The 16,708-nt window shown below is 35.0% G+C and overlaps 1 protein-coding gene across 1 annotated transcript; it reads left to right on the forward strand.

Annotated features, from left to right (window-relative positions):
• The first annotated feature begins 3,941 nt into the window (after positions 1–3,941).
• On the forward strand, positions 3,942–15,788 carry LOC134728033 (uncharacterized). Its single transcript, XM_063592431.1, has 2 exons — positions 3,942–4,150; positions 15,215–15,788. The coding sequence occupies exons 1-2, from the start codon at positions 3,942–3,944 to the stop codon at positions 15,786–15,788; spliced, it is 783 nt and encodes a 260-aa protein (XP_063448501.1).
• The last annotated feature ends 920 nt before the right edge of the window (positions 15,789–16,708 follow it).

The following is a 16,708-nucleotide window of genomic DNA, read 5'->3' on the forward strand; positions in this document are numbered from 1 at the left end:
ATTTTCACACAATCAGTGAAACACTCAAACAAGCTAAACTGAATTTTTATTACTAAAAGTTTCAAACATTGACAAATGTTTTATTTACCAAATAACTCATGTGTTTCTGTGAGAGAAAAAAAATCATGTGCAATTTTTGGAATTAAAGGGAAAGAAGATCCTTTTCTCGCTGTGGTGCATGTCAATTGTGAATATATACTTACGGTTACCAAATATATTTTCTTTATCATGATACTCACATCAACATTATGAAGAAGTACATGTACATCAAAGGAAAAATGCACAGACTACAGATAAAATGTTTAAAACACCCTATTTTGAGTGCATCTCCTGCCAAATCTGTACTAGATGAGTATAATTGATGTAAATAAGGTAATTTTTGGAAGAAAAACCAAAAATTAAAAAATTAAAATACCCCCAATAATGTACTATAACCCCAAAATCAATTCTTATCTTCCTTTTGATTTTTGTGTATAAACCTTCTGGTAAAATTTCATGGAAAGCCATTTACGTAACTCAAGTTATTGTCTGAAACCAAATGTGTTTTTTTTAACATGCTTGTATTTCCCATTTCCATTCTCAATTTTTTTTTGCTGTCATATAAGAACTTGAAAAGTAAGCTTCATTATGTACATGTAACAAAAAAAAAATATGCAAGAAATGACATAAAACCGACTCTGAATTTAATAGTACATGTCAGATATTGATGTAGAACTCACAAACTGAAGATGCTCAGAAATACAAATGTTTTTTTTATTCGAGTCAGATTTTTTTTACCGAAGCCCTTCAGCGCTATCATTTAAAATTATTTAGTCAAAATTTAACACTAGTATTAAGGTTTATCATAACAAATTGGCAAATACAGTCTTATTATCACCTAAAAAAATACTGTGTACAGACTGACATGTGCGGTTTGGGAAGTTTTTATGTTTTTAGATATAAAAGTTTTTATTTAGCATATCTGAAAGATAAAATCATTTTTGGCAAAGATCTGGATTCAAAATATTTTTTTGTCCTATGCTTATTTATTCATCAATTTGGGAATCAGAATATTTTTTTCAAGAAAAATAGCATTTTACATCTGAACTTATAATTTTATTTTAGACATAAACAAAACGTTATTGTAGCCTTGGACATATTATAAAGCTGGCATTTAAGGTAGCGCCTTCCTCATATTATATTCTATATGTTACATGAACTATCATTAATGTTTATAATCTTGTTATTTCAGAGTTTTTATTCCTGGTAATAAAACTATCCGAACCCAGAAAGTCTTTCGTTTATTTCATCTATACCGGAAGAGACCCCTTTTACATTGGGCGCCCAATGTGGGGCGTTGGTATTGAGCCTGATCAAGCCAAGTTAGAGAAAGTAAAGAATTGGCCAAAACCAACATCACCAGAAGAGGTTAGACAGTTTCTCGGCTTTGTTGGCTATTATAGAAAGTTTGTGAAAGATTGCAGCAAGATCGCCAGGCCGTTAACAGATTTAATGCCAGCGCCACACAAGTCTAAGAGATGCAAGACCAACTGCAAGCAACCATCAAACTGGATATGGAGCGAACAACAAGACAAAGTCTTTAACAACTTGAAGTCACAGATACAGAAGCCACCAGTACTTGGTTTTCCACGCTATAACCAACCTTTTGAGCTGCATGCAGACGCTTCCATGCTAGGACTTGATGCTGTACTCTACCAAGAACAAGACAACAAGAAAAGAGTCATAGCTTATGCCAGTCGTAGACTTAGTAAAGCAGAACGGAACTACCCAGTACACAAGCTTGAGTTCCTTGCATTGAAATGGGCTGTCACTGAGATGTTTAAAGACCACCTCTACATGAACAAGTTCACTGTGCTAACAGACAACAACCCGTTGACATACGTCCTTACAACGGCCAAGTTAGATGCTACTGGACATAGATGGATTGCAGCCTTATCAGCATATGACTTCAACATCGTCTACAGACCAGGTAAAGCCAACGCTGATGCTGATGGTTTGTCAAGGTTACCAGGACTGCTCGGAAAGACAAACACTTCTAGCATGTGTACGGAATCCATGAAAGCCATCTGTAACTTGCAGCACGTTCAGCCATACCTGCAATGTTTGTCAATGTCAACGACAACAGCTGATGAGCCATCTTTGCCAACAAAGTCTATGGTCAACATCAAAACAGCACAGAAGAACGACAAGGTAATGAAAGAATGGATATACTGGGTCCAAGAACATAGAAAGCCAGCCAAACATCAGATAGAAATAACGCCATGGAACATCTGGTTTATCAATAACTTTGACAAGCTTATACTAGAAGATGGCATACTGTACAGAGAAATCAACATCGACAAAGAGCTAGTAAAACAACAAGTTTTACCAGAAGCCTGTATTACCACAGTCCTTACAGCACTTCATGATGATATGGGACACCAGGGCCGTGACAAGACACTTTCACTAGTCAGAGAACGCTTTGTATGGTATGGTATGACCAGAGATGTTGACAATTGGATAAGCCATTGCAACAGATGCATACGACGCAAGACACCAGCCAACGAGAAAGCTCCACTCATCAACATAGAGTCTTCTCAACCGTTGGAACTTGTATGTATGGACTACCTGTCATTAGAGAAATCCAAAGGCGGCTTTGAAAATGTACTAGTTATCACCGACCATTTGACCAGATATGCCTTAGCTGTTCCAACTAGAAACCAGACTGCAAAAACAACAGCAAAAGCCTTCTTCAACCACTTCGTTGTTCATTATGGTTTGCCGAAGAGAATACACTCTGACCATGGCGCTAACTTTATGTCCAACATCATCAAAGAGTGATGTCACATCACTGGAATGGAGAAGTCGAGAACTACACCATATCATCCTATGGGGAATGGCTTGACAGAACGCTTCAACAGAACACTGCTCAGTATGCTTGGTACCCTTGAAGCAACACAGAAGAAGGATTGGAAGTCGCATATCGCTGGACTCGTTCATGCATACAATTGTACTCGACAGACAACAACTGGTTTTTCACCGTATTACTTGATGTTTGGAAGACCACCAAGATTGCCAGTGGACATTGCCTTTGGTTTAGACATGAATTGCAAGAAAGAATCAGCAACGAAGTATGTTGATGCTATGAAACAGAGACTAAAGAAGGCTTACGAGTTAGCAACAAGATCAGCAAGAACAGCTCAAGAGAGACAGAAGTCAGGTTATGACAAGAAAGTTAGAGGAGCCATTCTGCAACCCGGCGACAGAGTACTTGTCAGAAGAGTAGCCTTCGACGGTAAACACAAGATTGCAGACAAGTAGGAAGAATACCCGTACCTAGTTGTCTCATAGCCAAACAACATGGTTCAGAGAGAAAATGGAGAGGGAAAGAAGAGAACACTACATCGAAACCTTCTACTCCCGATTGGATTTCTGTCGAGTGATGAAGAAAAGAGAAAAGATCCTGCACCTGTAGCCAGGCGTAAAGTGAGACAGCCTACCAGAAAAGAACCGACAAAGTCTGAAAGCATTTAGCAGATTGATGAGACGGAATCAGATGAAGAGTCGGAGCAGGATTACTGTAATTGTGTCTGAGATGAGCCCACAGAGCAACAGTGACAATGATGCTACAAGTGTGGAAGTGGACCAGACAATAAGGACTCTCAATGCTACTGGTGACGACCATGCTAGTGTTGAGGGAGGACAGGGCTCTGGTTTTGGAGGGGACGCTCTTCCTGCAGTTGAATTGGATACTGGAGAACCAACCCCTGTACTGTAGTTGACGACGGTAATGTTACAGCGACGGGCCATGCGGATGAAGATGACACTTCAGATATGGTAGATTGCAGTGCGCTGACCGACACGTCACTTGGACCGGCAGATGTACCCACAGAAGCTCAGACAGAACAACCAACACCACCACCACAGAGACAACGACAACGTCGTATATTGCCAACACCACCATGATATTCACCAGATTCACCAGTTACTCGACCCCAGAGAGAACGCAGACCACCAGCTTATCTCAAGGACTACGTCACCACGTCCAAACAGGCCACAACACAGCCGGACTGGTTGAGGAGAGTGAACTGGTTGCTACATCAAGCAGAGAATGGTATATTCAAAGGACAAGAGATAGAGCTTTCCAGAACCATTATGAAGATTATGGAGAGTGACCTTTAGTGTTCCATCATGTCGAAGACGCCATGTTTTCAGGAGAGGGGAAGACAGTTCTAATGACATGGAAGTCATTTTTTTCAACATAGAGGAGGATGTAGCAGAGTGATTTTTCATGCTTCATAAATTATGTAATTTGCACTTTTGAAATCATTGATTTATATTAAAAATCTACTGATCAAATTCTTATTCAGTCTTTAGTTTAATTATTTCACTGTTGCAAAGTATTTTTACTTAAGGATATTTATCCTTTATGACTTGATTTAGTATATTATTTACGTATTGAGTAATGTTACTCATACATATTCATGGGGGTTGAAATTGAACTCTTGTTTTGACTGGTTCTTAGTTATTGGCGGTTAAGTTGTTATTGTTATTTCTGAGTTTTTATTCTCTGGTAATAAAACTATCCGAACCCAGAAAGTCTTTCGTTTATTTCATCTATACCGGAAGAGACCCCTTTCACACAAATATGCCGAAAAATGTCACTTTTCGGATGGTTTTCGTCCAAAATGAAAGTGGCCGCATTCGTGTTCATCCTCAACCTTTATATATATATGTTATGTATTATCATCAAATACAACTTATATTTCAATACTAAGGAGAAACACGAATTTGGCCACTTTCGTTTTACACAAAAACCGTCTAAAATTTTATTAAAATGCTAGAATATTGGAGATTTCAGTAATTTAGCATGACTTAATATATATGTGCGATATAATACGATATAATACGATGTGCACTGTATTGTAAAAAAACAGCCCATATTCATGTACCAGAAGCATTCTATTGTCCAATAAACAACTAAAAGTTTACATTTTAACAATTTTGTAAAACTGTTATATTTTGGGACTAAAAAGGGGTCTTACTGGACCTACTCCTTTCTTTATATGATTAAAATTGAAATTTTGTTGAATGTTTGTTTTATGTATATACTTTTCAATACTTAATAGCGGAAGTGTCACATTAAATAAAAACAGAAAAACCCTATCAAAATTTTATATGATTATCTTAAGTCAAGAACCTCGGCAGAAGTTTTGTGTTTTATATTTATGTATTTGGGTATATATTTGGAGAGTTTGTTGTTGATGATAACTTTTTTGTGTCATAATATCTAAAGACTTGTCCCGCAGACAACAACAATAAGAATAATATCATATGGATACAACTTTCAGTGAAGACAATGCCCTCTTTACTTCTTGCAGATGAATGCCTAGTTAACGTATTTATCACAACTCCTTATAGCATCTTAAGAACTGAAACGCATGCCTGATACACAGACGGTTTTTGAAGTTTTCTGTGAGTTGTTTTTTCAAAGTTGATTCATTTACATAACGTTGTAGGGATTTTATAGTTTACATATTTAGAATACATTCATTTGTTTATGATATTAATGTTTACTGTGTTCAGCTAACAAAAATAAAACATTACCTTTATAATTTAACAATAGACAGCTTGCAAGACCAATAATGGCACCGTAAATTACAAACACCTGAGGAACTACAACATAAAAGCCCTTTCAGAAATAAGTCATGTATGTAGCCAGTTATACACTCAATTTGGAACATTTTGCTTTAGACATCATAAATACTTGTGTGTATGCCTAATAACTTACTTGTAAATGATGATAATAATAAAAAAATAATATGGGTTTAATATCCCAAATATGCCAAACACATGCAACAGCTATAACATGTACTTGATCAACCTCAGCAAGCAATTTAACCTTTTTAGCAAAATGTACGAATTTAGAGAATTTATAACTACTGCTGTTCAGGCTGGATGGATATGTTAATACTATCTATTGTTTATGCTTTTATGCTTTGCGCAACATGAGATAAATCGTATTGCTTTAAAACAAAGAAAACGATTTTGAATTTGTTGATTTTGCTTTTGAAATCAATCACAGAGAATGACTAATAAAAATTGAATACTTATAATTTCAAACAAACTTTAAAAGGGAATTTCAAGAAATAAAAATACTTATTGACTGCCTCCTCTGCAAAAGGTAAAATCCCGAAAAATCGAACTCCGAGGAAAATTTGAAAAGGAAAGTCCCTTATCAAATGGCAAAATCAAAAGCTCAAACGAATGGATATCTGGATTACCAATTTGGTACAGGCATTTTCTTTTGTTAGAAAATGGTGGATTAAACCTGTTTTTAAGCTAGCTAAACCTCACACCTCTAAGATAGTTGCATCACTTCATTTTAACGGCCTCGGTGGCCGAGTGGTCTAAGTTAGTTACTAGTAATAATGTACCCATAGGTAGTCTAGTGGATATTTTACATGCATGAAATATTTGTCACTGGACATTAGGCAACCAATAATCGACCAATTTATGACAAAATATATCAAATTGCTTTATAATTAATTCCCTTAAAAACGATTCATCTTTTTGTGTACAAAATAATTGCATGGTAGATAAAGGATTACACATTATAGATGGAGTTGTACCTTAATCAAGGTATAAAGAACCATAATTGTTACTTTTTATTTGAATGACAGAAACTTTTAATTGCCAAAAAAAAATTAGATCAAAAGATTGATAAGTAGGATGTTAAAAATCTGTTTGAAAACTAATTACAAACTATTTCGTTAAATTTGGAACACAGAATTTATTTCAAAATAGCCAGTAGAAATTTTTGTTCTAATATCTTGATTACGATACAATGAAATCTTATCATTGAAGTCATTCATGTATAGTTACTTAGAACACGGAAAAAGTATGTACTATGAAAATTTGAAGTCAAATTCAAGCAATTTGATTGGACGAGAAGTTGTTAGTTTGTGCTAGAGGATATAAAATGAAGAACAGAATTACCTAAACACAGTTCTCCTCCGAATTGTCCGACAATTACTGGCAATGCAAAAATGGTCACAGATAAACAGATGGCAATTATTGTCTTACTTTCTGCAAAACAATAACATGTACAATATAATAAATATTTGACAATGTTAGCTATTACAGACTAAGGAATTTCAAGAAAACAAAAATCAAATTGGTTTTAAAGTTAATAGTCGTCCGGCTGATCACATATTCACACTTAATCAGTAACTGATCATTACATATAACAAAACAAAAATATTGTATTTTCAGCTTTTATCGATCTTAAAAATAGCTGCGATTAGGATTGTTCTATAAGCCTTTGATACACATAAACAATGATATTCCCAATATAATATTTAGGATTGTTTGGTCAATTTATACTGACTTTGTATGCAGAACCAAGTACTTAAATAGACTCAGTTCAGCGTATTTCTCTGAGCGAGGAGTAAAAAAGGGAGATGTGCTGAGGCCTGATGTAATTACCTTACTAATGCGTTATGCAGTTGTTGTTCTGATCAAGTTGTAATTGGGGACCTTTCTTTAAATATTATTCTATATGCGCATGATATTTGTTTTTCTCAAAGTAAGAAAGACAACAAAACAGTCTCAATGCTTTATGTAATTATATATGAATTAAGACAAGTCCAAACTTATTGTATTTAATTCAAATGGTGAAACGTTTTTTTTTGTGCCATGTGTACTCTAGTAAAGAAATTTGATTTGCCCCTTTCATGTTTTAGTACAGTTCATTTTAATGTTGTGTTTATTTTAAGGTATTTCCCGGTATTATGAGGTTTGTTGTATAATTATCTATACAGGTATTGCTTTTTAATCTGCAATTTGAAACAAAAGGGATATGTTTAATTAGTAAATGCGCAGTATGTACTGCGATTTCATTGGTGCTTAGTCCTAGATGTTGAGTTCATTTGTAATAATTATAATAATAATAAATATTTCTTAATTATTATGAGGCTGACTTCATGCAGAAACGTCTTAGGAAGAAAGATAAAAAGTTACCAATATCCTTTAACTCTACTTTCCGCTATATAGATGATGTTCTTTCACTAAATACTTACGCATTTATCCCATTGAACAAGAGATAAAGGATACTACAGATACAATTAAGTCGGCTTCATATCTTGATTGAAATCTAGAAATTTACAAATGACAAATGAGATGATTTCAGCTTTCCAATTGTGAACTTCCCATTTTTAAGTAGCAACATTCCAGCAGGACCTGCATACGGGGTATATATCTCCTAATTGATACGATATTCCCATGCTGGCATTTCCTATCATGATTTTCTTGACAGAGAGTTGCTACTCACAAGGAAGCTATTGAACCAAGAGTTCCAAGTTGGTTGACCGTAATGGAATAACCGTTTCACAAATAATATCGGATATGTTCATTAAGGCGTAACTACAATCCCATTCCCTTTCATGAATGTGACCTACCGAATTCGACTTTTTATCGGATTTGTTATCACATAAGCAATACGACGGGTGTCACATGTGGAGCAGGATCTGTTTACCCTTCCGGAGCACATGAAATCACCCCTAGTTTTTGGTGGGGTTCGTGTTGTTTATTCTTTAGTTTTCTATGTTGTGTCATGTGTACTATTGTTTGTCTGTTTGTCTTTTTCATTTTTAGCCATGGTGTTGTCAGTTTGTTTTAGATTTATGAGTTTGGCTGTCCCTTTGGTATCTTTCGTCCCTCTTTTACAATGCCTGGTGAACTGATATTAAGTGAATCATTGGTTAAGCCTTGAACATTCATCTATGAGATGATTGCAGTTTACAAAAACTTCATTGCATACTTTCTATCTGCAATGTCTATTTTTCATGACTTGTACTTCTTTCAAACATGTCTCATTTTTGTCAGTAAATTGGGAAAAAATCCAAACTGTGCCATTTTTCGTGTTACATTTCTATACCTAATTTAATTCCCTTCCCTGGTTAACATCTGTTGTATTGACCAAGCATTTGAAGATCTTAATTTGCTTATCAGTTTTGTAATTTACTGTTTCTTTAAAATAACCTGCTAAATTTACAATGGCGAACAGGTCCAAACAGTTATTGGGTGGACATGACAGCACAACACTTAATGGTCAACATTCCTGAACTCAAACAACAAAGTCCAGCAAGCTTCAGCAGGTGGATTCCTGTCCTCAGACACATTCTTATGTATTTAAGAATTCTATTGTTCTAACCATAGGTATTTTAATCTTTTTATATTCAGCTTTTTTGTTTTTGTTTCTAATGTAAGATTTATGAGTTTGACTGTCCCTTTAGTATCTTTCGTCCATCTTTAAAAGAAACTAACTGTTTCTCCTGACCATTATATGTTGAATTCTAAAATACTACAATTTTTGGCAATACGTTCTATTAAAAATCAAACATGGTAACTGCACACAAACATTTTGTTTAAATTACAAAAAGTTATATCTAAGCAGAACAAAAGCAAGAAATAAGCAATTCACGATTAGGTAATCGCAGCTATCAAACACACAGAAAAAGAAATAAAAAACCTACAATAATCACACAAATAAAGCAACTGCAAATACATTTTTACTTACTACTTATTTTAAAATCTGAAATATATAGCATGAGAATGTAATGTTACCTATATGCCTATACAACTTACTGCTTATTTTAAAATCTGAAATATATAGCATGAGAATGTAATGTTACCTATATGCATATACAACACACGTACTTATGTAACTTCTGCACACTTTTCGTTAGGGTAGTGCCATATTGAGACTTCCCTATCTTTTCATTGACAAGTGTTGCTTGTGAGCTTGTGAGCTGGTCTTTGATCTTCTACTTCGCCTGCACAATGTAGACTATTTGTTTGGAATCTTTCCATAATCTTCCGATAACTTTCAGAAAAGATCTTTTTTGTATGAAAATCTTCAGAAATCTTCAAAAGATTTTGCTTACAATCCGTGAACTTTTAAATTGTTTTGTTTACGCAATTATTCATTATTTATTTGTTTAGAATATTCTGATGAAGATATTGTTTGAAATTCCCCTTGTAAATGGTACATTTTGGAACGACTAGATGGTGTTTTTTCGAGAAATTGTGCACTGATTTGTAATGTACAGATAAAACTTTGTCTTAAGATATTAATCAATCTCCCTCTGAATGTTGTCAAATCAATTTGCCGTTCACGATCTCCATTATTCGTTCACTAACTTTGGTTGCTGGTTATATTTGTTTTAAATCTTTTCTATGTTCTGCAGATTGTTAATAAAAGTGAAAGCGTACCTAGAGCCGGACACGTCATCGCACTTGAATGATCTTAGCTGGTTTAGAAGGGTAAGCAGATCCTGCTTCACACGTGACACCCGTCTTGTAGCTCATGTTATACCATACCCGGTAAATAGTATAATTTGGTAGGTCATATTTGTGAAAAGGAAAGGCGGTTGTAGTTTCGACACTAGGAAAATACCCGATACGATCTATTAAGCGGTTATTTTAAATTGTTGCCTTTTGTTGGCTGTTGTTCGTGTGATTCTTTGTCAATTGTGTTCTTCAATTTATTTATAGTGTAGTCCTGTGGTGATGTGTTGTCATTTTGATGTTATATTTCACATGGCCATAACAGTACATGCCACAAAACCAGGTTCAACCCACCATTTTTCCTTTAAACATGTCCTGTACCAAGTCAGGAATATGGCCATTGTTATATTATAGTTCGTTTCTGTGTGTGTTACATTTTTACGTTGCGTCGTTTGTTTTCTCTTAATTTTAGTGTAAATTCACATTGCGAAAAGACGTGTCACGGTACTTGTCTATCCCAAATTCATGTATTTGGTTTTGATGTTATATTTGTTATTTCCGTGGGATTTTGTCTGATGCTCGGTCCGTTTCTGTGTGTGTTACATTTTAGTGTTATGTCGTTGTTCTTCTCTTATATTTAATGCGTTGTCCTCGGTTTTAGTTTGTTGCCCCGTTTTTGTTTTTTGTCCATGGATTTCTGAGCTTTGAACAGCGGTATACTACTGTTGCCTTTATTTATTTCTTAACGGTCAACCAACTCATGATAGCGTCCGTAAAATTAACGAAGGGCTGATTTCAACTACACCATTCGGAACTCTTGGAAATTTGGAATAGTTGATGCATATTTCTATGTAAAAATAAAATTATCAATGAAACGGTGAATGCGCCAAAGACAACAACCTGAAAAATGAGCAGAAAAGATTGATGGGCCTACAATTTGTCAAATATGTTTGCTCGTAATTTAACATTAATTTACAAACAACTCCGCTTGTGATCTTTTCATCATTTACAATATCGTATTTGGTATTTCGTGAAACTATAATAGCTGTTGAAGCATATATATATATTTCAGTCAATTTTTAAACTTATCTCTGCATTTGAGAATAATCTGATATTCAAAAGTTATCAAAGGTACCAGGATAAAAATTTAATACGTCAAACGCGCTTTTCGTCTAAATACGACTCATCAGAAATGCTCATATCAAAACAGTTATACCCGGCCATGGCCACTTGTATTTTTTGTCTATCTGGTGAGTTAATCCTTTTTCAACTGATTTTTATAGTTCGTTCTTATGTTGTACTGTTATACCACTGACCCAGGTTAGGGGGATGGTTGGGATCCTGCTAACATGTTTAACCCCGCCACATTATTTATGTTTGTGCCTGTCCCAAGTGAGGAGCCTGTAATTCAGTGGTTGTCGTTTGTTTATGTGTTACATATTTGTTTTTCGTTCATTTTTTTACATAAATAAGGCTGTTAGATTTCTCGTTTGAATTGTTTTACATTGTCTTATCGGGGCCTTTTATAGCTGACTATGTGGTATGGGCTTTGCTCATTGTTGAAGGCCGTACGGTGACCTATAGTTGTCAATGTTTGTGTCATTTTGGTCTTTTGTAAATAGGTGTCTCATTGGCAATCATACCACATCTTCTTTTTTATATATAAGTTCAATATTGAGGAGCGTTGATGACCCAAAATAACAAAAAGTTGTGCCAATTACGGCTAAGGTAATCTATTCCTGGTATAATCCTTATCTTTTCTCGATAAATTAAAAAAAAAAATTTACCACAGGAAATTTATCAAAAGACCATATAATTGATAAGTGTTGACTCCTGGACTGGGGATACTCTTGGGGACGACTGAGAACAGGCTCCTGACTGAGAACAGGCGCACACATGCGGAGGGTGAAACATGTTTTGTGAGATCTAAACCCTCCCTCTATACCTCTAGCCAATGTAAAATAAAACAACACATGCAATTTACCTATAATGCCATATGTTGGTCAAGGGTTTACTTCGTTTTTATAATTCCAAATTTAACACTTTTTAATCCCAGCTGGAAAGCATATAGGACACATTTGAAAAAGAAATGTCTAAATAAAGACAACTGTTGTATATCGCTGTTCAAAAGTCATCAATATATTGAAAGAAACGAATGTGGGTTACATAATAAATTCGCGAAACAGTGACTTATTTATGTGACGTATATATAATCTTGAAATTCATATAATTAAACGGAACAAGATCCAAAAATATACAATTGTTTTTCATAAAACTAGTCTGTAATATTCATCATGATTGTTACGGCCTTGAAAGGCTATTCTAAATGAATGTTAAGAGTTATTTTTATTTAGTCAAACACTATACCTTATCCATAGTAAATGGAAATTAACTGTACAAAAATGAAAAATAGGGCAATTTGAAATGTACTGAACATACAAAGTTCAAACAACAAACCATAAGACGTAACACAATATCTAACAGAACTAACACGGTAACATAAACATATTTGGATGTACAAAATTTATACAATTGTTAATTGATAAAGTTTATGGTCGAAAAGGGAACATAAACATTTGTTCTACCCTTTAATGCATTTGTGATTATGTCTTCAAAATGAGGTTGTTTAATGTTCTAAAGATAAAACAAAAGGAAATTGGGAAGGTCTTTTTTATTAGGAGGATATACATACCCTTTTTTCCAGAATAAAGTGTGAGAAAGAATATGATCAAAAAAATCAAAAAGTAAGTACATAAATATCCAAACGCACACCAGAGCATCATCAAAGTCCAACAGTTGGTACTATCTGAAAAGTACGTTAAATACACATTAAGCATACAATCCGAGAAAAACATATTTTAGTCTACATTAGATTCATCAGTGTAGTTGGGAAATAAGCTGTTGAAGGCCATATTAGTAACAGATTTTGCAAGCATTAATTGCCAGATTTTTCGAAAAGTAGTGCGTAACAAAACTGTGAGCATATATATAAAATTAAAACTGAGAATGGAAATGGAAAGAGACAAAAACCCGACCATAGGAGAACAGACAACAACAGCAGGTAAAGCGAAAAATTCCCGCAACGGAGGCGTCCTTTAGCTGGCCCATAAACAAATATATATACTAGTTCAGTGATAATGAACGCAATACTAAACTCCAAATTGTGCACAAGAAACTTATATTAAAAATAATACAAGACTTACAAAGGCCAGAGGCACCTGACTTGGGACAGGCGTAAAACATGCGGCGGGGTTAAACATGTTTATGAGATCTCAACCCTGCCCTAGGAGGGTTGAGATCTCATAAACATCATCATTGATGGTGATCCGATGGATAAATCTGTTGTAGAGTTGTCAGTGACTCAGACGTACTTATAAATATAATTATTTTCTGCGACTGTATCTTACATTAATTTGTAGGATCCTTTACTATAGATAATTTAGCTGATCTGTACCAATAACATCTCCATGCCTTATATATCATGTACTGTAGTACGCTGCTAGATTAAAACTGACGTGGAAAGGTAACTCATGCCCACCGAAAGCTTTACTTTGGTGAAGCCCAGGTGGTCGTGTGGTCTAGCGGGACGACTGCAGTGCAGGCAATTTGGTGTCACGATATCACAGTAGCATGGGTTCGAATCCCGGAACAAAACCTTTGCGAAAGCAAATTTACAGATCTAACATTGTTGGATGATGTTTAGACGATTTGTATATATATATGTATATATGTAAAATGACGAGTACTTGTTGCTAGCTAGATGAACAACATCCGATTTGATTTTGTCGATAACATCTTCCAGTGTAGCAGATATATATATAATATATATATGTTGCTAGCTAGATGAACAACATCCGATTTGATTTTGTCGATAACATCTTCCAGTGTAGCAGATATATATATGGTGATGTTTAGACGAGTTGTATATATATATGTATATATATACAACTCGTCTAAACATTAACCCAACAATGTTAGATCTGTAAATTTGCGTCACTGACTCAGACGTATATATGTATATATATATATATATATCTGCTTCACATCTGGGTTATATTACTTATTATTACAGTCCCCGTTTTTATTTCTTTACCTTACTCATCTCTAAAATATATCTGTTGAATATAACAATCTAAATTGCTTAATTTTTTGAGGGATGTATAAGTACCAAGCCACGTCCAACTATTTTACTTTAGTCAAAATTTGTTATTATTTTTAAACGGCCGTTTGTTTTAAACATCGCAGACTCTAATGCTCTTCAACTTTGTATTTATTTGGCTTTTCAACTATTTCGATCTGAGCGTCACTGATGAGTCTTATGTAGACGAAACGCGCGTCTGGCGTATAAAATTATAATCCTGGTACTTTTGATAACTAATTACTACACTACAGTTGTCAAATCTGAAATATTTAAAAAATTAGACCGTTCAGTGCTGTTTATTTAGAAATAAGACCGTTCAATGCTGTTTATTTGGAATTCTTATTGACGCAATCTTTCTTGTAACATCATAATTATCGACACTGTTAAAGCTTTATAATTGTGCTAGTTCATATCGCCCATTATTATTTTTATTTAAAACATTTATTTGAACTCTATAATGTAATTAGTCATATAACCTATTTCATATTCAACATATTTTTGCAATGATGCAAGCGTCTTAACTGATGTTCGGTTTGCCTTTTTTATTGTATAAATTTCAAGATTTAGTAAAAGTTTAATCTAAGAAGACTTAAAGATGATTCATTTAACATCAGAATCTGACTGACGAAGGATATCTGTTATCCGAAATATTTACAAATAATTACATTTATAGTTCCTTTTTGTGTTATTGGTGTTGTTATGTACACTTTTTAGGCGTTTATATAATTTATTTTATTGTGTACATGTATCGTTACTTGTAACGATCCAGCGCCCTCGTGGGAAAAATCGTTGACTATTATTCAGACGTTTTATATATATATCTGCTACACTGGAAGATGTTATCGACAAAATCAAATCGGATGTTGTTCATCTAGCTAGCAACAAGTACTCGTCATTTTACAACACCTCTCCTGACGAGAAAAAAGCCATACAATCGCTGAGAAACCGAGATGATATTGTGATAAAACCAGCAGACAAGGGCAGTGCCGTTGTGATAATGGACAAAGCTAACTACATCGCGGAAGCAGTGCGTCAGCTCTCTGATGAGAGATTTTATCAGAAGCTAGACTATGACCCTACTTCCAAAATTATCACTGCGTTACAAACCATATACAATGACGGTCACATAGATGAGGATACAATTGGTTATTTAGAGCCAGAGAATGCCAAGCCTGGTCGATTGTATCTTCTTCCCAAAATACACAAGGTTAACAACCCTGGTAGACCCATTGTATCCGCAAACGGCCATCCGACTGAGAAAATCTCGGAATTCGTCGATTTTCATTTAAGATCTCAAGTAGAAAATCTTCCTTCCCACATTCAAGACAAAACAGATTATCTTCGTAAAATGGAATCTATGAACCCTCTTCCTCCATAAACCCTCCTTGTCACTTTAGATGTCACCTCATTGTATACCAACATACCTCATGATGACGGCATACAATCTTGTAGGGAAATATGGAACTCGCGCAACACTTTAGAACCACCTACTGAATGTTTAGTCCAGCTGCTTACTCTGGTCCTGAAATGCAACAATTTCACCTTTAATGGTGAGCATTACCTTCAAATTAACGGGACAGCGATGGGGACGAAAATGGCACCGTCTTACGCCAATATTTTCATGGGCAAATTAGAAAAACAAATTATTGCAACATCTTTATCCAAACCTTTGTCTTGGTTCCATTTCATTGATGATGTTGACATGAAATGGATTGAATCTCAACAAAAACTGGATGATTTCATCAGACATGCAAACAACGCCCACCATTCAATTAAATTTACGTATGAAATTTCCAACTCTAAGATATCTTTCTTAGACACAACCACATCTATAAAGGACGGTGTCATATCAACAGACCTCTACTAAAAACCCACAGATAAACATCAATACCTTTCTGTCACCCAAAGCACTGTACAAAAAGTATCCCGTACAGTCAAGCTCTCAGAGTGAAGAGAATTTGCTCCTCTGAGGAGGCTGTCACGAAACGGTTACAGGAACTTCGCGGATTTTTGACAAAACGAGGTTATAAGAAATTGGACATATATAAGGGGTTTGCGCGCGCTAACAATAACAGCCGCAATGACCTCTTACAGTAAAAACGGAAGAGGCGCAGCAAAATAGTCCCGTTTGTTCTTACAGACAATCCAGCCTTTAATAACCTTTCACGTTTGATCCGTGCCAATTGGCAAACTATTGCCAAACACCCTAAATTATCCAAGATCTTTCCCAATCCTCCTGTCTTAGCTTTTCGGAGACCAGCAAGTCTGAAAGACTTATTTGTTAGAGCTGACGTCTCC

Source organism: Mytilus trossulus, chromosome 8 (genome assembly GCF_036588685.1).
Source record: "Mytilus trossulus isolate FHL-02 chromosome 8, PNRI_Mtr1.1.1.hap1, whole genome shotgun sequence".
In the NCBI taxonomy this organism is placed as follows: Eukaryota; Metazoa; Mollusca; class Bivalvia; order Mytilida; family Mytilidae; genus Mytilus; species Mytilus trossulus.